The sequence below is a fragment of the Monomorium pharaonis genome, chromosome 2 (genome assembly GCF_013373865.1).
Source record: "Monomorium pharaonis isolate MP-MQ-018 chromosome 2, ASM1337386v2, whole genome shotgun sequence".
In the NCBI taxonomy this organism is placed as follows: domain Eukaryota; kingdom Metazoa; phylum Arthropoda; class Insecta; order Hymenoptera; family Formicidae; genus Monomorium; species Monomorium pharaonis.
In genome coordinates this window covers 2,299,127-2,322,459 of record NC_050468.1, presented here as the reverse complement: position 1 = coordinate 2,322,459, position 23,333 = coordinate 2,299,127, and the positions used below count along the sequence as shown (strand labels likewise).

At 37.4% G+C, this 23,333-nt stretch overlaps 2 protein-coding genes across 2 annotated transcripts in view; both read right to left on the bottom strand.

Moving 5' to 3' along the window:
- The window catches only part of LOC118644506 (peroxynitrite isomerase THAP4-like), a 59,629-nt gene that overhangs the window by 16,236 nt on the left and 20,060 nt on the right, over positions 1-23,333 (bottom strand). The window lies entirely within an intron of this gene.
- Positions 16,470-17,234, bottom strand: LOC118644324. The gene has a single exon (XM_036282584.1). It carries the CDS (start codon positions 17,232-17,234, stop codon positions 16,470-16,472), a length of 765 nt encoding a protein of 254 aa, XP_036138477.1.

Below are 23,333 nucleotides of genomic sequence, written 5' to 3'. Positions count from 1 at the left end.
TTTTTTTGGTGATAGTTTTAAATGTCGTAAACTATCATAAATTTTAAAAGAAGCTATTATCATGTGCTCAAAAACAAATTTATCCTTCTTTAAACATTAGAAAATTTTATCGATTAAAATGGAAATAACAACCAAATAAAATGTTTGTTTCAACTTTATATTTTTAATTAAAAATTAAATAACGAGGATATTTATATTTTTAATAAAATTAATCCTTGTGATAGACTTATAATACACGGAAAAAACTTTATGGTAAAAATTACTCTGGTAAGTAATAAACGCGTGACAAGGAGAAATTATGAAAATTTTTATTACGTTTTTCATCAAATTACGATAACATTTACACTACTCATATGATATAATTCTCTGAAATTTCTTCTTACAGTTCGTGGTTACTATCATAAATAATAAATCATACATAATTTTACTATAAAATTTTCTCCGTGTAGATTTACGAATATATGAATTTATTAAATGTTTGAAAACTTATAAACCATATTTATTTAATTCAAGAAAATTTAGTATGTAATGTGTGTGTATTTGGTGTGCGTGTGCGTGTGCGTGTGTTTGTGTGTGTGCGTGTGCGTGTGCGTGTGCGTGTGCGTGTGCGTGCGTGCGTGCGTGCGTGCGTGCGTGCGTGCGTGCGTGCGTGCGTGCGTGCGTGCGTGCGTGCGTGCGTGCGTGCGTGCGTGCGTGCGTGCGTGCGTGCGTGCGTGCGTGCGTGCGTGCGTGCGTGCGTGCGTGCGTGCGTGCGTGCGTGCGTGTGTGTGTGTGTGTGTGTGTGGTGTATGTACGTACATACGCGAGAAAAGAATAATCACTTTGTGACAGGAAAATGAATAATCATTCCTTAGTTCGCGATTTTATATCACTATTATTATTCATGCTGATTACTATACAATACACGCACACGTAGAAAAATATGATTCTAGTTTTAAGAAAATCAATTATTCAGTTTTAATTTTATTTTTTTTTAATAATTATCTTATCTTTAATGGTTGAGAAGAATATTCTGTTAATAATAAACACCTCACTTTACATAAAAAAAATGTTTAACATTTTCGTGTATGTACACACACATACACACACACACACACACACACATTACATACTAAAATTTTCTTGAATTAAATAAATATTGTTCATAAGTTTTCAAACATTTAATAAATTTATATATTCGTAAATCTACACGGAGAAAATTTTATAGTAAAATTATGTCTAATTTATTATTTATGATAGTAACCACGAACTGTAAGAAGAAATTTCAGAGAATTATATCATATAAGTAATGTAATAATAATAACGTTTATTGCTATCCCTTGCGGGGTACAAGCAGACCTCCGCTCCGCTTACAATCAGTCTTTACTTCTCTTAAACTATTATCTGCCGCTCTACTCGCATTCACATTCGCATTCGCTTGAGAGAGAGAAAGAGCATTCATACCTCCATTCCCATTCACACTTGGACCTCCGCTTCCGCTGCACATCTCTACCATTCCATTTCCTTTACATTCATTCATCCACATGCGCTCTACCTCCTTTTCTTCCCTTCCCTTTCCCCCTCCCTCCTCTTCTATCTTCCTATCCTCCCTTAATCTATCTAACCTTTCCATCCACCACTCTCCCTCCCCCTCCTCCCCCAATATTTTCTCCACCATCTCCTGCCAACCTTTTTGTACCCCCCAATCTATACACTCCTCCCAAACATGCTCCCACGTCTCCTCCCCCCATCCACACAACCTACATGTCCTCCTCTCCTCCTCCTCCCAATATCTCCCCCCCCTCATTACTCCCCCTAACCTATACCTTGCCACCCTCTGCCATCTTTTCTCCTCCCAATTCCTTTTTAAATATTCCGGAATCCCCTCCCCTTTTACTCTCCAATACCACCCATTGTACTTTGATTCTCTAATTCCCTCCCATCTTTCCTTTCTTTGTTTTTCCCTCTCTCTCTTTACCAACTCCTCTCCTCTTAGCCTCCCTTTCTCCCTTAACCTCTCCACCTCCTCCACCTCCCAACCCCTCTCTTTATAAAAATTTTTTCTTTCTTCTTCCCACCCCGATTTTGCCTTGCCCTCCCTCGCCTTCTTCTTTATCTCCGTCCAACATCTCCTTGCCAGCTCTCCCCCTCCTCCCTCTTCTAACTTTTTTTCATATCCCCATGCTCTCATTCCCGCTCTTCCCTCCAATCTATCCCTTTGCAATTCTTCCCTTATCATATACCCTGGTACACTTCTCTCTACTCCTAACATCCATCTCAAGTATCTCTCCTGCAATCTTTCTACCCCTATTCTCATCTTCCATCCCCAAATCTCTACACCGTAACTCACCACTGACCACACCAACCTATCAAATAACCATAGCCTTCTACCCCAATCTCTTCCAAACCTCCTTTTCCCTATTCCCCAGATTTGTCCTAAAATAGCCGAACCCTTTTTTACTCTTTCTTCTACATGTCCATCCTGTTTTCCATTTGCCAACAACGTGTACCCCAAGTATTTAAACCTATTTACCTCCTCTAACTTCTTTCCTTTCCATCTCCAGTTTATCTTTTTCTTTCTCCCCCCACCTCTTTTACATCTCATAATCTTTGTTTTCTCCGTGTTTACTTCCAACTTCTTCCCATCCAGATAACTCTCCAATTTACCCATCATCCCTTTCATTCCTTCTTCATCCTTCGCTATTAACACCACATCATCTGCATACGCCAGCGAAAATACTTTCTTTCCCCCCAATTCAATTCCCCCCCATCCTCCTATCTCTAATCTTTCATCTATATCCGCTAAAAGTAAGGTAAACAAGCACGGACTCAACGGACATCCCTGTCTTAAACCCCTTTCTGTCCAAAACTTTTTCCCTCCCGTATTTCCTACCTTCACCTTGCTTCCTGTCTCTTTTAGCACCTCTCCACATCTCTTGACTAGCCCCTCTCTTACTCCTCTCTTTCTCATTGCTGTCACCAAAACCTCTCTATCTACCGAGTCAAAAGCCGCCTTCATGTCTACAAATAATAAAATTAGTTTCCCCCCCCTCTTCTCTAATTGCCTGTTTATCAAATAGTTCAAGACATACACATTATCTACTGTACCCCATCCCCTTCTAAACCCCGCTTGACTCGGCGGCAAAATACTCTTCTCTTCTAACTCTATCCTTAACCTTTCTGCCAATACTGCCGTGTACACCTTATACGCCGTTTGCATTAACGTTACTCCTCTGTACTCCTCCACTTTTACCCCTTCCCCCTTTTTCACTATAGGTACTACTATCCCTTCCTTCCACCCTTCTGGCCAACCCTCTCCTTTCCATACCCTATTACATAATTTCCACAAACTAGTCTCCAACTCCTCCCCTCCATATTTCCACACCTCGTTCGGTATCCCATCTTCTCCCAATGCCTTCCCAACCTTCAAACCTTTTACTACTCTTCTTATCTCTTCCCTACCTATTTCCTCCTCCTCATCCTCCACCCTCTCTCCTACCCATTCCATCCTTACCCTCTCTTCCACCCCTCCCAACAATTTCCTAAAGTAGCCGTCCCATTCTTCTATTTCTATTGACTCATCCACCCTCCCTCTCTTTTTCCGCTCCCTATTTACTATCTTCCATACCTGCCCCTCCGACCTCGCCCTCCCTACCTCCTTCTCCCACTCGTCTCTCTCCTTATCTTTCTTTTCCTCACATAATCTCTTATATTTCCCCTTTTCCCTCCTGAACTCCTCCCCATCCCCTCCCTTTCTTTTCCACCTCCTTAGTTCCCTTCTCACTCTCCTCTTTCCCTCTCTACACTCCTCATCCCACCATCCCTTCCTCCCCCCCCAGTCCTTTTCTTTACCATGCTCTCCATAGCCTCTTCTATCTTTATTTTCATCCTTCCCCATTCTTCCTCCACCCCTATGTCCCCCGAATTTATAACCCCATACTTCTCCGCAAACCTTTTCCTCCCTTCCTCCGACCATACTACTTTCTTTCTCCCTCTATCTTGTTCTTTTCTATTCCTCCCCTTCTCCCTCTTTCCTTTTAACCACACCGACACTGGCTGATGATCCGAATCTATTTTATCCTCCACCTCCATTTTAATCAACCTTTCTCTCATTTCCTCGTCCCCGATCACGCAATCAATTACCGATCCTCCCTTCCATCCCACATGCGTCCATTTCCCTCTCTCATCCCCCTTCACATCCCCATTTATAATCGCGTAACCCATCTCTCCTATAAACCTACAGAACTTCCTCCCTTCACTATTCACCGTAGCATCTCTCGATTCTCTCTTCCCCTCACCTTCCATACATCTTCCCCCCTCACTGCCCGTTCTTACATTGAAATCTCCTCCTATAATCATCCTCACTCCCTCCTCTCTCCCCTCCATCCACCCTTTCAACGACTCCATTTTAGCTTCTAGGTCTTTATTTACATAAACTCCTATCACCCTCCACCATTCATCTCCCAAACATATTTTTCTTACCAACACCCCCTCTATCTCCCCCCCCTGCCCACTTCTATCTATCTTTATCCCCTTTCTTATTCCCACTACCATCCCCCCCTTTGCCCTCCCCCTTAATTTTTCTCTACCCGCCCACTGTGCATCCCACACGTAACCCTTCGGTAACCTTTCCTTCACTTTTACCCATCCTCCCTTATCCACCCACGTCTCACTCATTACAATTACATCCCAATCCTTCAAACCTTCCCAAAAGTCTTTGTCCTTATTCCCTAACCCTGCTACGTTCCAAAATCCTACTTTATATTCCCCCCTTCCCTGCTCCTTCCCCCCTCCTTTTCTCCCCTCCTCCTCCTTTCCTTCCCCCTTTCCTCCCCTCATACTGCCTCTCCTTACTCGTTTTCCTTATCTCCAAACCACATTTCTCCTATCTCATCCCATATCTTCACTTTCCCATCTACCCACATCCTCATATATCCTACATTAACTCTCTTCCCTTTTTCCCTCTCTCTATCTGCTTCTCTTTCTATTTTCCATCTCGCTCTCCTCTCCTCTCTCGTTAAATCGTCATCTATCCTCTCCCTTCTACCTTTTAATCTCTTCTTTGCCTCCATCACCCTCTTCTTGCTCTCCCAGCTACCTAACTTTACTAACATCATCCCTCTCCCCTCTCTATCTACCCCCCCTACTCTCCTTACCTCCCTTAGGCTTTCTTCTATACCTGTTCCCCCCCATAATTCTTTTATTGTCTCCTCCACCTTTCCCTCTCCTATCTTAATTCCTTTGACTATTATATTATTTCTCCTTGATTCCCTCTCCCTTTTGTCTAACCTTACTTCGACCTCTCTCATTCTTCTTGTTATCCCCCCTTCCCCCTCCTTTCCTTCCTTTCTCCCCTCTTCTTTTAAAGTTTCCCTCCTTTTATCCCCCTCCTTCTCCAATTTCTCTTCTAAGTCTTCTATTCTTTTTTCCAACGACTCTATCCTATCCCTCATTTCTCTTCTTTCCTCCTCCCACCTATTTTTTAGATCTACTATCTGTTTCTTCAACTCCTCCTTTCCTTCGTCCATTTTCTTTCCTAACTTTCCTAATTCCTCTAATATTTTACCCAAATTGCCCCCTCTACACTCATTCGTCTCCGGAGACCCCTTTCCTATCCTGCTTCTTTTAAGTATCTCCTCCTCCTCCATTAATTCCATCCCCTCCTCATCCTGCTCTCGTTCCTTCCTTTTTCCCCTTATCAACATTTCTTCTATGCTATTCATGCTCCTTGTTCTTTCCCTAGTCAGCCTTTCTAAATTTGTCGGCCTCCCCTTCTTTTTCGCCACATCTCCCTTGTTTTTCAACCCTCCCCCCTTTTCCCCCTCTTCCCCCACCTGTTCCACTCCTCCTAATCCCTCCTCCTCTCTATTTTCGTTTTCCGTTACCCTCCTTATTGTTCTCCTAACTTACTTACTTCTTTCTATACCGTTCTCCACGAACTCACTCGCCCGCCTCTCTAACTCTCCGCCCGTCCACTCGCGCCGCTCGTGTCTCCCTCCTACTCTCTACTCCTCTTCGCTTGCCTCTCTCTATTCCTTACTTTCTCTATGTTCTCTAACCTGCCCACTCAATTCTCTTTCCTCTCTAATTAACTAATTACTGTTTTCTCCGCTTCAACTCCTCTTCCCCTACTCCACCCAACGAACCCTCTCTCACTACCACCCCTCTCGCAATTATTCTCTGCTTCTTAACCACCTTACTCACTCACTCTTTCACACGCCACACACACACCTGTCACTCTCTACGACACCGGAAACGGAAGTCTCTATATAAGTAATGTAAACATTATCATAATTTGATGAAAAACATAATAAAAATTTTCATAATTCTTCCTTGGCACGCGTTTACTACTTACCATAGTAATTTTTACCATGAAGTTTTTTCCGTGTATTATAAGTCTATAACAAGGATTAATTTTATTAAAAATATCCTCGTTATTTAATTTTTAATTAAAAATATAAAGTTGAAACAAACATTTTATTTGGTTGTTATTTCCATTTTAATCAATAAAATTTTCTAATGTTGTTTAAAAAAGTATAAATTTTTTTTTGGCACATGGTAATAGCTTCTTTTAAAATTTGTAATGACAGTTTACGGCGTTTAAGACTATCATCAAAAAAATATTTTTTATTAAAAATAATCATTATTTATTAAAAAAAATAAATTTAATAATTGCTTCTTTAAGCATTAGAACTGATATTTTTTTTGTACACATGCATGTACACGTACACACGTACACATACTTTTTGTCGTTAGAAAATTTTATTTTCATTAAAAAAGGTAAGGAACTATCATAATTCAAAGGGAGAATTTAGCGTTACGCGTCGCTTATGCGTATTGTTGCTTGTTGTAACAACTCCCCCCGCGCGCCTAGCAATCTCAAGGTTCAAGCGCTAGGGAGGGGCGGCCGCCGCGGCCGGACGCTCAGCGCGCTTGCATTTGCCGGTAGGCCGGGCTAATACAGAAAATTTTACAAGTCACTAACTTGTTAAATATTGCGAAAATGGAAAAACGGTAAAGACTTTTCTATTCAATTTCATGCGCTCTACCTGCTCATGAACATTCTATAAAAAAACACCAGACACCCTGTATATACACTGGCGCAAAAAAAAACGAAACAAAATTTTTGACCGATTTTCTAATGTTGTTTAAAAAAGTATAAATTTTTTTTTGGCACATGGTAATAGCTTCTTTTAAAATTTGTAATGACAGTTTACAACATTTAAGACTATCACCAAAAAAATTTTTTATTAAAAATAATCATTATTTATAAAAAAAAATAAATTTAGTAATTGCTTCTTTAAGCATTAGAACTGATATTTTTTTGTACACATGTATGTACACGTACACATTGTGCGTAGCCATTGCCGCTTGTTGTAACAACTCCCCCCGCGCGCCTAGCAATCTCAAGATTCAAGCGCTAGGGAGGGGCGGCCGCCGCGGTCGGGCGCTCGGCGTGCTTGCATTTGCCGGTAGGCCGGGCTAATACAGAAAATTTTACAAGTCTATAACTCGTTAACTATTGTGAAAATGGAAAAACGATGAGGATTTTATGTTCAGCTTAATGCGCTCTACCTGCTTATAAAAATTGCATAAATCTTTACCAAACACCCTGTAGATTCTATTGAACTAGTAGTGTAGAACTTATTTATAAACTAGTAGTTCTTATTATGTTACTTAATAGTTGTTCATTACGGACAACAAAGGTTCCCGACAACGTAACTCCTTAGTCGATTGGTGAAAGACGACCAAAGATGAACTACTACATTTCTATTCAGCAAAATGAAGCGTGCAATAAACCGTAAGTATTTATAATTTTGTAATTTATAATATTTATTTTCTATATATTTAAAAAAAAATTTTTTTTCTATAACTCGCTTTATTTTTTTTTTACAGAAAATCACAGCTGTACTATACTCCACGTATTCTAGGGAGATTTGCTTTGATCACCACAGGGTACAAATACTTGCGAGATTGGAATCAGCGTGAAGCCTGAGCCTTCTGTGGAAATACTGCTTGGCGACAACAAGGGCAACCAAATACCATTTTCACGTCAAATATGGATAATGATGTTCGAGCAACGCATAGATATTTAGCAACGCGGTAGAGCGACTTCTGCTATCAGCCACCTCTACATCATCGCAGATAGACAGTCTTCTTATAGAAAACGTAAAAATACATAACGCATGTGTCATAAAATTTACATTAAATAACAACACCTTATATATGATACCATCTACTATAGAGTTTTTATTCAAGCTTAAAGATTGCATTAATAATGTGTATTTTAAATTGCTGGAGAATATGTACATAGTGAAAGAAAGATATAATTATTTTCTAAACTATATACAGCGAAATAATATTCGTAATGAATGTGATGCGATTAAAGCATTAAATGAAATATGCATAAAATCATCACCTATAAATTGTGAAATGATGGCATATGCCTTAAACAATATTGTACATAATGTTTTATATAACAAATAAATAAATATGTATTTCGTATAAAAATTAAAAATTATTTAAGAATTATTTTTCTCCTACCTATCAATCCAAATTAATTTATACAATAACGAGATGGGGAAAAGGAAATATAAACGAATAATATAAGTATAAAGAAATAGACAACGTATTAAAAATTATTTTTTATTACAAGACCACCAGTTATACAGTTTAAATACATTCTGTAAAGCGCAATTGTTCACATGATTCCGACAACGTAAAGTATGCATAACATCCATTTTATTTAGAGATTTTATGTCTTCGTAATGCACCTCGATGTTTTCGACATAGATTTCCTGTCTCGCGGAAGTGATTTGAGGTCGCAGTTGAGCACCAATACCTAGCTGCTTTAAAAAAATTAGAGAGGTAGGGGGAGGAACAACGCATGTACGTTTCCTATTACTTTCTTCTTTCTTGATATCATCGTTCTCTCTCTCGCATCTACCCTTTGCTGCATAATCCTCACGTTCTCTCTCAAACTATTTTTGTTTTCTCTCTCATACTTTTACCTAAACGTATGCTCTCACTCGCTCCAACTGATCGCAGCATAATCTTGGTTCTCGTTCACATTCGTCTCTTTGCTTGTGGTATTGTACTAAAGCAATAGGCGTGAGAGATGAAAAAACAATATGTTAAATATACGTTTAAATATGCTGTATAATACTTCGATTTCCAGCTAGCCGGGCCTGTTAAAATCACATATCGTGAAAGCTTTACAGCAAGGATTGTTTAAATTTTGACAACAATTTTATGACAAGTAATTGTCTGTTGCTTTGTCTTCTAAAAGTTTCGAACAAACCCAGATAGCATAGGACGTCCTCAGGATCATCCTGAATATGTCCCGGGATGTCCTGGGATCTTGTCAGGATATAATAATTGTATTATTGTAAATATTTTATATAAATATTTTATGTATAAATTTGACTTCTAAAGTAAGTTTAGAATGTTAGATTCTGTAATAGTATTAATATAAATTAAAAATTTACTCATGTCTTGAGGACAACCTTGGGATGTCATGAGGATATACGTATTCTAGCTGAAAACGTTATTCTTAAAATATTGTATAAAGAGTTTCATTAGCTACAAAATGTCTGAAGATAAACTTAAATATAATGACTGTATAAATACCAGACATTTTAGATAGCACAGAATGTTTTAAGAATATGATATCCTGAAAGTCCTCAGGACATTCTAAGACAGTCCTCAGGACATTCTAAAACAATCCTCAGGACATCTTAAGACAGTCCTTAGGACGTTCTAAGAGAGTCCTCAGGACATCCTACGAAAGTCCTCAGGACATCCTACGAAAGTCCTCAGGACATCCTAAAATAGTATTCAGGGACATCATGGACGTATAGTAATTTTTTAAAAAGACGGGTAAATTAATATAGCAAGTGAGAAATCTTTGAATATTGGACGTATTTCTAGAATGTATTGTAAAATCAAATGTGTAAAAATGTTGACTTCAAAGTCAGATTGAATGTCTACACTCATTGAAACAATATGGCATATTAACAATACTAAAAAATTACAAAAGATGACATTAAATAATTTTTTTGTTTTATTTTATACAAAAGGCGCAAAAACAGTTTTTTAAATAAGTTATTTCACTGCTATTTTGCGCGCATATGTAAAAATGTTTTAAAAAAACTGTAAAACTTTATATTTATTTATAAAAATATAAGTTAATTATATATGTTTCATCCTTCTGACAAACATCTATTGTAATGATCTATAACAAATATGAATGCATAAACAAGAAGTACTCATGGATCATCACGAAGCGTTAGAATGCGTATGGTCTTCGAAGTCAAGCAACGTCGGCGATGGTTGATACTTGGATGGGTGACCGTTTTCTCGGGTACAGAGATTAAACATGCTTTAACAGGTACAACTGTCGCTGAAACATGTATAGTCTTTTTCCTCTTACAAAATTATCGTAGAAATAATTTGAACTTTTAATTTTTTGTTAAAGTTTTTTTTCAATTTTCAAAAACTGTTAAAAATACATAGAAATATTTAAAAATTTTCTAAATTAATCGGAATTTTTTAAATTTTTCTGAGAAATGTTTCAATTCTTATAAAAAATCGATACATTTATCAAAAATCCTAAAAAAAATCTGAAAAATCTGGCAAAAAGTGGTCATTGTTTGCTATTCCTGAGGATGTCCTGAGGAAATCTTATGGTATCCTCAGGATGTCCTGAGGACTAAAAAGTGGCGCTCGTTTGCTATTCCTTAGGATGTCCTGAGGACGTCCCGGGATAAAATCAGAACGTCCTCAGGATATCCACGAAATCCGTCCTAGACGTCCTGAGGACGTCCGTGTGCTATCTGGAATTTACGGCAAAAGTTTTTATCACACGCGGCTGTAAATAACAGAGAAAGACTTGTACATAAATATTACGTAGAGAAATTACAAGATTTGCTCCGACACAATAAAATGCAAAATTTAGGCAAATAACAGAGGAAACCTTGCTACACAACATGATAATAAATTTATGGCAGAAACAGGAAATCTTGTTAAGGATGTACAATTTTAGACAAAAGTGCATGAAATTTGAAATACTTAAATATCTACGCCTAACGCATAGTAAATCTAGATGTAAGAAACTTGAACGATAGTTGGAGTCTTGTTTTTACTCCTACAAAGGTATTTTTCACTTAAAAAATGTTTTTTCCTGCATTATTTGCGATTTTTTTCACTTATGAGCCTAAACTTTTGACAGTGAAAATGCCCTGATTTCAACTTTATAACGTCAAATATTATCAAAATTAAGAACATTATTCGGCAGTGCTGATAAACAAATGTGACTTCAATAACGTCAAAAAAAATAAATATGTATCATGTAAACGTAATTTTTAATATTATTTATTATAAACATTATTATACGACTCTCTCAAGATAAACGTGACAACACTGTATGACTTGATTCACTTAGGTTGGCAGACTTGCACAGTATTAAAACAGTGCAAGACCAGCAAGACTTCGTGCGAGGTTATGTCAATAATTACAATGTCGGAAACGAAATGTTATCGGTGGAAAGGCAAAATAGTAAAGAAAAATATTTATGAAAAAAGACTCGCTCAACAAAAAGCAGGACTAAATCGAAGAAAAGTTTCGACAGAACTGGAGGAAAGTAATCCGCGTGCGATAACCATCAACGAAAATGTAACACTAACAAATGTCATCGATGGACGCTTTGTCGACATGAACATTCTGGGACAGCAATTATGGTGTTGTTTTTGTGCCGAAGCTTTTTCCTTACAATACATAGAAAGTGAGATTCGAAGAGGCTTGGCTTCTTTACTTCCCAGGTAACACAGAGATGAACAGAAATTCCTAAAGAAATCATTTTAATGAATACTTGGAGAAGTAGAAAATTGAATACATAAAGAATTCTTGAGGAATTAGCCACAATGAGTTCACATTGAAGTATTCTTTAAGAGTTCATTGCAATGAATATCTCGCGATTTATTATTTGGAATACTTTGAGTATTTATCAGAAATTACTCGAGTGTTTGGATAATCTCAATTATATTTTTATAATTATATATCGCTTAATAAATGCTAATTTATACTTTTATATACGAAATGCGCTATATATAATTAACAAAACAATTAATATACAACTTAAGAGCGTGCTGATCTGCAACGACAAAGTGTCGCGTTCCGCATGATGCAATATTTATCCTCGTTTGTGTTAACTATACATATGTTTCATCCTTCTGACAACATCTATTGTAATAATCTATAACAAATATGTATGCATAAACAAGAAGTGTTCATGGATCATCAGGGGGCGTTAGGATGCGTACGGTCTTCGAAGTCAAGCACGTTGGCGATGGTTAACACTTGGATGGGTGACCGTTTTTTCAGGTACAGAAATTAAACATGCTTTAACAGGTACGACTATGGCTTGACTGAAACATGGTATAATCTTCCTCTTACCAAATTAATCAAATTTTTTTATTTTTTAAATTTTTCTGAGAAACGTCCCAATATTATAAAAATCGGAAAATTTATCAGAAATCTTGAAAATAAATTTTTTAATTGCGTTTGAGATATCTGCTTGGAGAAGTTCTAATGAATACTTCAAGAAGTTCTGAGGAATTCCAAGAAGTAATTCTATAAGAATACTTTGAGAAGTTCTGAGGAATTCTAACAAATAATTCTATATGAATACTTTAAGAAGTCCTGAGGAATTCAAATCATGGTGCATGTAACTTCCTAGGTTATTCTTAAAGTATTCTTCTATGAATTCCTCAGGAATTACTGTTCAGAAAGGAAGACTACTTTATGAATTCTTTAAGAAGACACTGTGTTATCTGGGTTCTAGTACGGTGTCACGAGTGCCTCGCCGTAAATGAAGTTTGCATAAGCACACAAAAATGCACCATCGATAAACGCAAAACTTACTTCGACATCAATTCGAACGCAGCATTAGGTAATATTTTATAACAGATTATTATGCTTCTATTGTTATAAATCTTATAATTACTATTTATTATTTGTATTGAATTGTTCTCTCTGCAGGTGTCCTACATTCTGGGTTAGGATGGACACACTTGAAAAAACTTCTATCTTGTATAAACGTCCCATGTCCAGCTTTTAAAACATTTAAAAAATATGAACAAGAAGTGGGATTAGCTGCGGAAGAAGTAGCAAAGGAAAGTTGCATAGAAGCCACTACGCTGGAAAGAAAACTCACTATTGAAAAAGCTGAAAGCATCGAAAATTTATTGTAAATAACTATTATTTTAATATTTTTTTATATACAATAGCAGATTTCACGCTAATATTTATATGTTCATATTTTTTAATTGTAATTGTAAATATGAGTTATTCGATTTGTTCTTTGAAAACATTAAGTAATTCAAAGAGAAGAAATTTTCTATCGTCAGTAAATATATATATATATATATATATATATATATATATATATATATATAAACACACAAGTACTCACACTCATGCACTCTCTCTCTCTCTTTCTTTCTCTCTGTCTTGCTCTCTCTTTCTCTCTCTGTTTGGGAGAGGGAGAGGGAGAAGGAAAAAGGGAGAGGAAGGGGAAAAGAGAAGAGAAAAAAGGGAGAAAGAAAGGAAGGAAAAGGGAAAGGAAAAGAAAGAAAGAGGAAGGGAGAAAAGAGAAGGAAAAAAAGAAAGAAAGGAGAGGAAGAGGAAAAAAAGGAAGAGGGAGGGGAGAGAAGGAAAAGAAGGAAAAGAAAGAGGAAAAAGAGGGGAAGAGGGAGGGAGGAGAGGGGAAAAGAAAAGAGAAGGAAAGAAGAGGGAGAGGAAAAAAGAGGAAAAGAGGAAGGGGAGAAAGAAAGAAAGAGAAAAAGGAAAAAAGAAAGAGGGGAAGAGGAAGGAGAAGAGAGAAGAAAAGAGAAAAAAAGGAGAGGAAGAGGAAGGGAGAAGAGAGAAGAAAAGAGAAAAAAAGGAGAGGAAGAGGAAAAAAGAGAAAAAAGGAAAAAGAGGAATAGGAAGAGGAAAAAAGAGGGAAAGAAAAGAAAAGAAAAGAGTAAAAAAGAAAAAAGAAAGAAAGGAAGAGAAAAAGAGAAAAGAAACGGAAAAAAAAGAGGAAAAAGTCCCCTCGGAAAGCCCCTCCCAGATGAAAAAGCTCGCACTCTCCCTTAAAGCCAACCCCCGAAGAGTAGGAAAACCAAAGAGCAGATCGGGACAGAGATCCCTCGCCCCATTTCTCTTTCTTCCCTCCGAAGGGGGGGGAGGGGCCTCCTTGCTCCCCCCTTGGCACGAGTCCCTTCTTGCCGAAAGCTCGGAAGCATGCTCTAGGGACACCTCCCGGCCGAACTCGCCGACTCCTCTCCCTACTTTCTCTCGATCCTCCTACTCTGCCCTCCTTTCCGTACCTTTTTTCTTGCTATTCTACCTCTCTCTATCTTATATCTATATCTATCTCTATCTCTATTCTATTATATACACTAAACACGCAATACATATCTCTTTCCTCGTGATCGTATGTGTCCGTAACCATGTCTATAGGTGCTGGCTTTTGTGACCTCCTAGAGTGAAAACGGTCTATATGATCAAGTCAACAACTTTTCAACATGCTCTGAAAAATGTTTTCCTCAAGTTTAAAAAAATAGACTGAGAGCCATTTTCCATGATTTCATACATTAACATTAATACAAAACTAATAGAAATAATTTTTATCAAAAACAAATTTAAATGTAAAATTTTAAATGTAAAATTCCTAAAATTTGCCTGAATTCCATTAAATCCCGAATTTGTAAGAAAAGGAAGGTTCTACAGTTATAGTACAGGTTCTACGACGGATGATTTTTTCTTCCAAGGCTTTGTAGCTTCAATATTTAACCTTTAGGTTTCAAAAAAATGAGAATTTTGAAGTTCAAAGTTTCCAATTCTTTTACAGTTTTAAATACTTGAATGCTGATAAAAGTTATAATCATATTAAAATATGTCCAAAATGTTATTTAACAAATTTTTAAAATAGGATGTAAAAAGTTATAAATTTAATGAACATTTTATATTGAATACCTGAGGAGGGACATCATTATTTTTCAAAATCATATTTATGAAATTTTCCCGTACACTAGTTGTTGCATCCTGATGTATTAAAGAAATTGATTTTGTTTTTCCTCTATGTTCATTTACAAGATGCTTCAAATATTTATTTTTGCGCCTCAATTTTACATTAATATTGTATAAAGATTTAGACCTAGGACTAAGATCAGAAACACGTGTAACAAAATTTTGAAAATTTGGTCTTCGTTGTATACGTCTTTGTAGGATTGAAGAGACTTTTTCCTCTTTTTTTTTATTATTGTCATTGAAGATTATGGTTTCTTTTTGGCTTTCTTGTACATTATCTTGTAAAAATAATTTAGTTTGTAATTTTTGTATTTGCATTGTATTGCCTTGTATTAAGACATTTTGTTGCATTAATAGGTCATTTTGCTCTTGCATTTGCTTCTCAATATGTGCAACTCTCTGTACAAAATTGTTTTCAAAAGAAGGCTGCGAAACATATTCTTTAGTTATAGTTTCTTTCGGTAATTGTGTATTCATGTTATAGTCCATTAATTCATTATTATCAGTTGTTCTATTTTCATGATTACTTTCAAGAGGCACAGTAGTGCCACACACCAAGTGTGCGTCATGATTAGTTTCATGATTATTTTCATAATTTGATTCATTTAAAGTAGGTATTGCTGTACTTTTTAAATAACGTCTATGTTGAGCACAGCTATAATCTTTTTCTGAAAAATGTTTATGACACACTCTATATTTTTGTAATTGTTCAACACAATACGTCCTCAAATGGTGTAATCTTAAGCTCTCTATCCATTCAGAGCATCTTTGTATGTTTTTTGGGAATATATGCGCTGGAACTTTAACACCTGATTTGCAGTTTGGAACGCAACAGGCTTTTACCATTTTTCTATTAATGAATCAAAGTATTTTTGTTTTATTGTTAAGTGTTTTTTTTTGTTTTATTTTTATTTAATTAATGTCTTTAATGTTCTTACCTGAAAATGATCTTGAGGTGACAAACCAAACACGCCTGTAGTAGACTGTAATCTTCAAGGTCGGCACGCCAAACGTGTGTACTGGCCTGTAATCTTGAAGGTCGGAAAAACAGAGCTGTTGTCAAATTATATGAAACGCACTCCAACGCACTGTACTCGGCCAGACCCAATTTTAATTTAATTTGTTAAATGTCGAAGAAAATCGAAGCCACGCGAGCAATCAACCGCGACAATGGGATGCACGCACAGTTCTTTTTTCGCGCTTTTTTCTTCACTCCATTATTATCGCGCGGCTTGAAGGCACTCGACACTCAAGGCACGCGGCATCACATGGCACACTATCAATTATTATGTGCGATAAAAACCAAGGCACGGTGACGCGCCCGGCAAAACACGGCCAAAACACGGCCATGTTGCTAACAGTAAAGATCACGTGAGCTGACGCCATATTGAATTTTGGCTACGTAGTTCCTGATTTTAAGAAGGACATAAATAAGAGGGCCGCTCGTGTACTAGACAAAATTTCGCCATAAGAGTTTGACGACCCTGGTTTCTGTCGTGATGTTGGTATTTCTGCATCGACCTGGCCATCCTTGCTATCTGTGTAGTGAGTGCGGCGACTTCCTTTCTTAGGGCTTCGATTTCTTGGTTGGCCTCCGTGCTGGTGTTTTGCCTTTGCGAGGTGGAGGTTGCTAGGACCATTGTTCTCTGCCCCAGTTCGTGGATCCTATCTGCTTGCTCTGCGACTTCCTCTAGTGCGTCTGCTGTTCGTGGTGCCAGTATGGCCTGCATCTGCGGTGGTAGTCGGCCCATCCACAGAGTCCGTAGTAGGTCTTGGGTCACCGTCGATCCTGCTAAGGAGCTGAGATATCGTAGGAATTGCGATGGTTTCCTATCTCCAATCTCTTCTCTCTCTAGTAGCTGCCGCATCCTATTTTCGTGGGAGTCGGTTAGTCGTTGTATCAAGGCTTTTTTCAGTGTTCTGTACTTGTCTCTTTCCGGCGGCCGTGTGATTACGTCTTTTACCTCCCTTGCTTGTTTAGGCTCTATCTTCGACAGTGCGTAGGCGTATTTCTCCTTGTCTCTGTTGATGTTGCACAAGGCGAATTGTCCCTCCAATTGAGTGAACCATAGTTCCTCTGGCCAGAATGGTGGTAGTCTTATTGTTATCTTCCCTGTCTGGCTTCCTTCTTGGTCGTCCATCACGAATGGGTTCAGCGTCGTGTTTTCTGCTTTTGCCATATCCTCTCCGACGTCGGGGTCACCAGTTGTGGGCGTGTTGTTCGCTCGCAGTTAAGTTGTACGCAGAGGGATATGGTGCGTGAAAAGAAGTACACGGGTTTCCCCTTAAATAAATAATTTATTCTGTATGTATATCTTATTTGTACAGAGTCTTTATGTTTGCAATTTGTTTGGTGGCCCTGACAAGGGCCGATAGTGCTGGATATTAAGTCTCCCGCGGTCTCCACGCTATTGGTGGTTGTGCCTTTGTCACTCGTACTCTACTGGCGTTGTTATTTTCGTCCAGGGATAGTGTGGACGTTATCTCCGGAACCTGGTTGTCCGCGGCTCTCTTCCACTTGGAAGATCGTTCTTCCTTCTGCTTGGCAGCGTGTTTCTTCCTGCGAAGGCGTCCTGTCGGCTTGTCGCGGGTTTGGCTGGTTCCCGTGGGCGTCTTGGCCTGATCCGTGCTGCTGCCTTCGTGTTGCGTACCGTGGTCTCTGGTCGCTGGTAGGGCGATGGTCTGCGTCGCTCGATTCTTCCAGGTCGTGTCCTCCGTCTGGGTATCTCGGGTGCTGGTCTCCCTTGCCAGGCTTTCTAACAAGTCCGGTAGCAGGTACCTGGGTGAAGTACAGCGCCAAATCCGTGGGTCGTCGGCGGCCAATAGTACCCTCGGCGGTCTGGTCCTCCGTAATGGTGAGATCACAGCAATTGCGGGGTCCCACGGCTGCTCCTTGGTAGCCAGCGTGCTCTCTAGCGTTGTATACGAGAGATGGTAATATCTTCGTATCAGCCAAAAAGAGACTCGAGTGCGAGTACGCAAAGAGTGATTCGTCCGTCTTCCCGTGCTCCTTATAAAGCCCAGAAGTCGTCATCTTACTCTTGAGATAAGATGGCCTCTGGTGGCGTCCGCGCGCACTTCACTTTTCTTACAGTCGAAATTCTTACTGTGTCAGACGAGTTGCGCGGCTGTTAGGCGTTTTTGGTGTGGTGACTATCGGTTTATGTCGCCACAGTTACTATTCAGAACTATTCACCAACAATTGTAGTTACTATTCAATTAATATTTATGCACATAGTCACCAATAGTTACTATTCAAGTTACTACAGAAATTGAATAGTAAGTATAAAAATTTGAATAGTTCTTAATAGTTCTCAATAGTTCCTTTCCATACGGGATATATTTAAACCTGTACAAACTGGCTTTATGATTACAACAAAATTATATATAGAAATAACTGAGTATTTAATGAAAGAACACGGTTTTTTCTATGTACTAGGAGCTCGCTTTTCTAATGATTTTGTTGAAAATTTATTCTCGAATGTTAGAAAAAAATTTTCTATATCTAATGTATTGCAATTCAAGCAAAGTTTAAAATGTTTGACTGTTTCTCAATATTTACAAGAATTACCAAATACTAATTATGACATGGATACCGATAGGGATTTATTTGCTGATATTATAAAACGTCTTAAAAAAGTAAACGTTAATAAACAAAATAAAATAATAATACCTCTCGAACCTAAAACCAAACCAATAGAATTAGATAATGTACAATTAAATTCATTGTACCATGTAGTGGTAATGTGGCTATATAATATCTAGTATTTCCAAAAATTGAAAGCAATGACTGTCTTGATTCTGCTGGCTCAAAAACATATGATCCTAATGTAAAATATTCACAATTAGTTAATTTAAAATGTTATAGACAGAAAACATTACCTTTTGTAAATAATAACACGTTCCAATATTTTCTTAACATGTATATTATTATTAATACATATTTTTTTTATATAAAGGACAACAATTGTGATGCTTTGCAGTTTTTTATTGAAAAACTAAAAACTATTAAGTGTAGTTCAATAAAAAATTGCCATAATTTAGCTAATAAAATTAAAATTCGTTTTATTAAATTTAAAATTAAAACGAGTTGTGATCGTTTAGAACGACTAAAAAACCTGTTCTTAATAGCAAAACTATGGCTATGCATTCAATGATAAAATAATATTTTATTTTATTAATAAGTGCAGAGCCATAGTCTTGCTATTGTATACTCTGTTATGTATATTTAACATTGCCATAAGTACATATGTGCATTTAAGTACAAAACTAATTTTGTTTGCATATATGTATATATATTTATTTTTTTATATATTTTTTTGTTTTTTGTATATATGTATATGTTTACCATTTTATATTTTATTATTTTTTATGTTTATATTTACTTATGGCCATTTTATTTATATTTGTAATGCTTATTTTATATTGTGATTAAGTATAACTGTTATGTTAAACTGTAATTTGCTTTTATTTCTGAAATTTCTGTTTAAATTTTCCGCGTTTTCATTTAACATTGATTGGCTCTGCCATTCCGTATCAAGCCAATCAAAAGTTGGTTCACTTATGCCAGTTTCCCCTTTCAGGTCTCTAATGATCTTCAACCTCGATACGCCCTATGTGAACCTCGAAAATTACTACGTAGCTAATGTGCACATTTGGGCGAGCGGATAACACATATATGCACAATTTTGGTTGCGTTCCGTGCTATGTACATACACGAAATGTGCCGATAGCACAGAGTTATTGATTTTTCGAGCGAGAAGATACAAGAGCGAGCGAGAGGTCAATAAGAAAGAACGAGACAATAATAAAAGTGAGCAAGATAAGAATAACAATACACTGAACGCTGAAGGGGATGCTAAGGTTGTCCTGTTTTACCGATAATTTTATTTCTCACTAATCTTTTAATTGCATTTACAGAATTAAAAATCCTTCTCTAGAATTAAAGTATAGATAATGACAAAACTGGGCCGAAACGATTTTGTAGGAAAAACGAGAAAAAAATTTAAAATTGTCGGTTTCTGGCGTCGACTTGTAACAAAATCTGATGTAAAAATGTCTGATGTAAAAATTTTAGACCACAATACAAACAATTATAAAGGGCTCGTTAGTGCTAAGCAAAAATAATACAATAAACAGATCAATATATCGAGCCAAAACAAAATTTCCCTAATACGTTATAATTTATTAAATAAACATTATATAATTATAAACGCGACTAATAACACTGTGTTAAAAAATCTTCAATTTTGAAACGCGACTAATAACACTGTGTTGAAAAATGTTCAATTTTAAAACGTTTCGACTATACTTAGTCCTCTTCAGTTATAATAAATTACCAATATGTGTGAACTTAAACATAAATGAAATAATAGACACGAAAATATAATTAAACAGTTAAAACAGGCGAGTGAGTCCCAGATGCGCACAGTAATAAACGGACACAGCAGGCTGAATGAAACGAACACAGACCAAATGCGCACAGACCAAATGCGCACGGACCAGATGCACACGGACCAAATGCGCACAATCGCAAACCTGTGTGGTGCAGAGAATGCTTTGCACACACACACACATACACACACACACACACACACACACACACACACACACACACACACACACACACACACACACACACACACACACACACACACACGGGGGTGGGGTGCAAGGGAGGCTTCGCCTCCCCCTCCCGCACCCACCCCGTCGGTAGAGGTGCTCGAAGTCGCAACCCATGTGGTAAGTTTGTTAGTTATTGTGTCCGTTTGGTCTGTACGCATTTGGTCCGTGCGCATTTGGTCCATGCGCATTTGGTTTGTGCGCATTTGGTCTGTGTCCGTTTCACTCAGTCTGCTGTGTCCGTTTATTACTTATTATTATTTATTTGGGACGCTCCCAAACAGGTGACCATAAAACAGCGCATTTCGTATTAAATGTGTCATAATAAGTTAAAATGTGAACCAATAAGTACTACAATTAAACGAATAATAAAATGAAAAATAATGAAAATTTTTTCGTGGGATTTCATATTAAATTAAATCTATTACGGTTTTCATATTAAATTAAATCTATAAGATCAAAAACGATGAAAAACGTGTAATGAATAACATAAACTGATATTGTAGAAAAACTGTAAACTTATATATGTTGATCACAGATCTTAGGAACACAATATTAAAACGAGCAACAATACACAGAATATTCGACAAAGCGCTAAAGACTAGTGTAACGTTCGGTAGTCAGAGGCAGAATGAGCAAGACTTATTTTTCGTTAGTTATTTTCGACAAAATGTCAAATAAACAATAATAAGAATTGTCAAGACACTCCGTGTCTTTCTGTAAATTAATGCCATTAACTTGCTCCTTAATATGGATCATTTCTGAAATTAACTTTTTTTGGTATCTTGATTCAGGATCTAATATCTTGACGTTATTCCAATCAAACACGTGATTGTTTTTTAGCATGTGTTCTGTTACCACGGAGTGTCTCGACGATTCCAACTTAAAATTATTCGCATGTTCTTTAATTCTGGTATTTAAATGTCTCTTTGTCTGTCCTACATACGACGCGTTACAATTTTTACAGCATATTTTGTAGACAATATTATTCCTTAGATTTATGTCGGTTAAATCCTTCTGCACCCTAATAAACATGTCTAATTTGTTGAGGCAACGAAAGCCAACCATGAACAAATTTTTATTGACAAAAGATGAAGCTGTTTCAGATATGTGCCTAATATAAGGTAACACAAAATATTTTTTCTTTATGCGCTGACTTTCAGTTTTAGCTTAATTATTTTGAGAATCTATGAGTTCCACTTGATTATTGAAATGTTTCTTAAGTCTGTTATTAATTTCATGAAAAACAAGATCTAATGGATAACTGTTGTCCAGTAATATATTGATGCAGAATTCTAGATTCTTTTGTCAAAAAGATGGATCTGACAAAATAATTGCTCTATCTGTTAGACTATAGATTGTTTCTTGTTACGTTCGACGAAAATTTTTTGATAAATCTTTTTCGCCTCAGTCTCTCGCGTCGTGCTCTCGCATGCTCCATCGCGGCGCCCGTCTCATCGAACGCTCCTCTCTCCACGAACTCGCACGGAATACTGGCGTGTACGCTCTATGCGTACGATCTTTATTAACTTTATATTATTGCGTATGTAATTATCACTCCTTTTGTCAAAGCTCAAATTCATCTGATTATGCTGCATTCAGTTAACAATGTTGTTAAAAGAATAATATTCTTTTATCACTTTTTTTTGCCATTAATGACGGCAGGGTGCAATCGCCACCCCTCATGCTCCCTCATTAATTATTATGAATTGTGATCCATCGCAATCACGCTCTCGTTCTCTCACTATTATTAACAACTTGGAATAATGCAAATATTTTTCGACCACGCGGTTCGCGCGTGGCCCTCGCGACGCTGAAGCATTGCTTCAGTCGCGAGGCGCGGACGTACCTAAAGGGAGATAGCGACAGCCTAAGGATTGCTCCGACCGAGAGGTGCGAGAGTAACAGCAATAACCAGAGCAATTACGATGGTATGTGAATTAATTACTCTGCTCACAGAGGTGATAGGAGGGAGGCAAAAGAAGCACTTGGACGCTGACCCCCCTAGCTACCTCTTGACCAAAAATAACAGCAATTAGAGTAAAAATTAGAAATTGTAGAATTTTGGAAATAATACTTGTTTGTCGCGGAAAATTCCGACAATTTGAGCCTCTCCACGTCTGCATACCCCTAGGACCCCCTAGTTTTGGGGTATATAAGGAGCGCGAGAGCCACGAAAAGCAGCATTTTTGCTCTAGTGAGCCGTAGCATTTGGTCTAAGTAACTCGTCTTGCTGTCTATCAGTCATTGTACGCAATATTAGTCTACCAAGTCAGAACGTACCACCCCGCGTACGTGTACAGTCGCTATCCTAGAAACATACATCCCAATTGTAAGTAGTATTTCTCTCTTCGGTAAATGTCACCGTCATATCGAGACCAATATCTTAATAATTACATTCTATCAAATAATCAATTTCGCCAGTGAATAAATTTGCAATCGTGACTTACAATCTTGTTCTTTTTTTTTCTTCTTCAATAAAAACCACGCAAAATAATTCCTCCTTTTTTTGTGTTTTTTTCTTTCTTTTCGTGTTCGGTGCGCGAGTGCTAGCTCTAAGATAGTAATAAGGATAATTCTCCCCGGTGCTCCAAGTGTTCCAAAGCAAGGAGAGGCGACTCCCCTGATTCCTCATTCTGGAGGCGCGCGCTTCGACT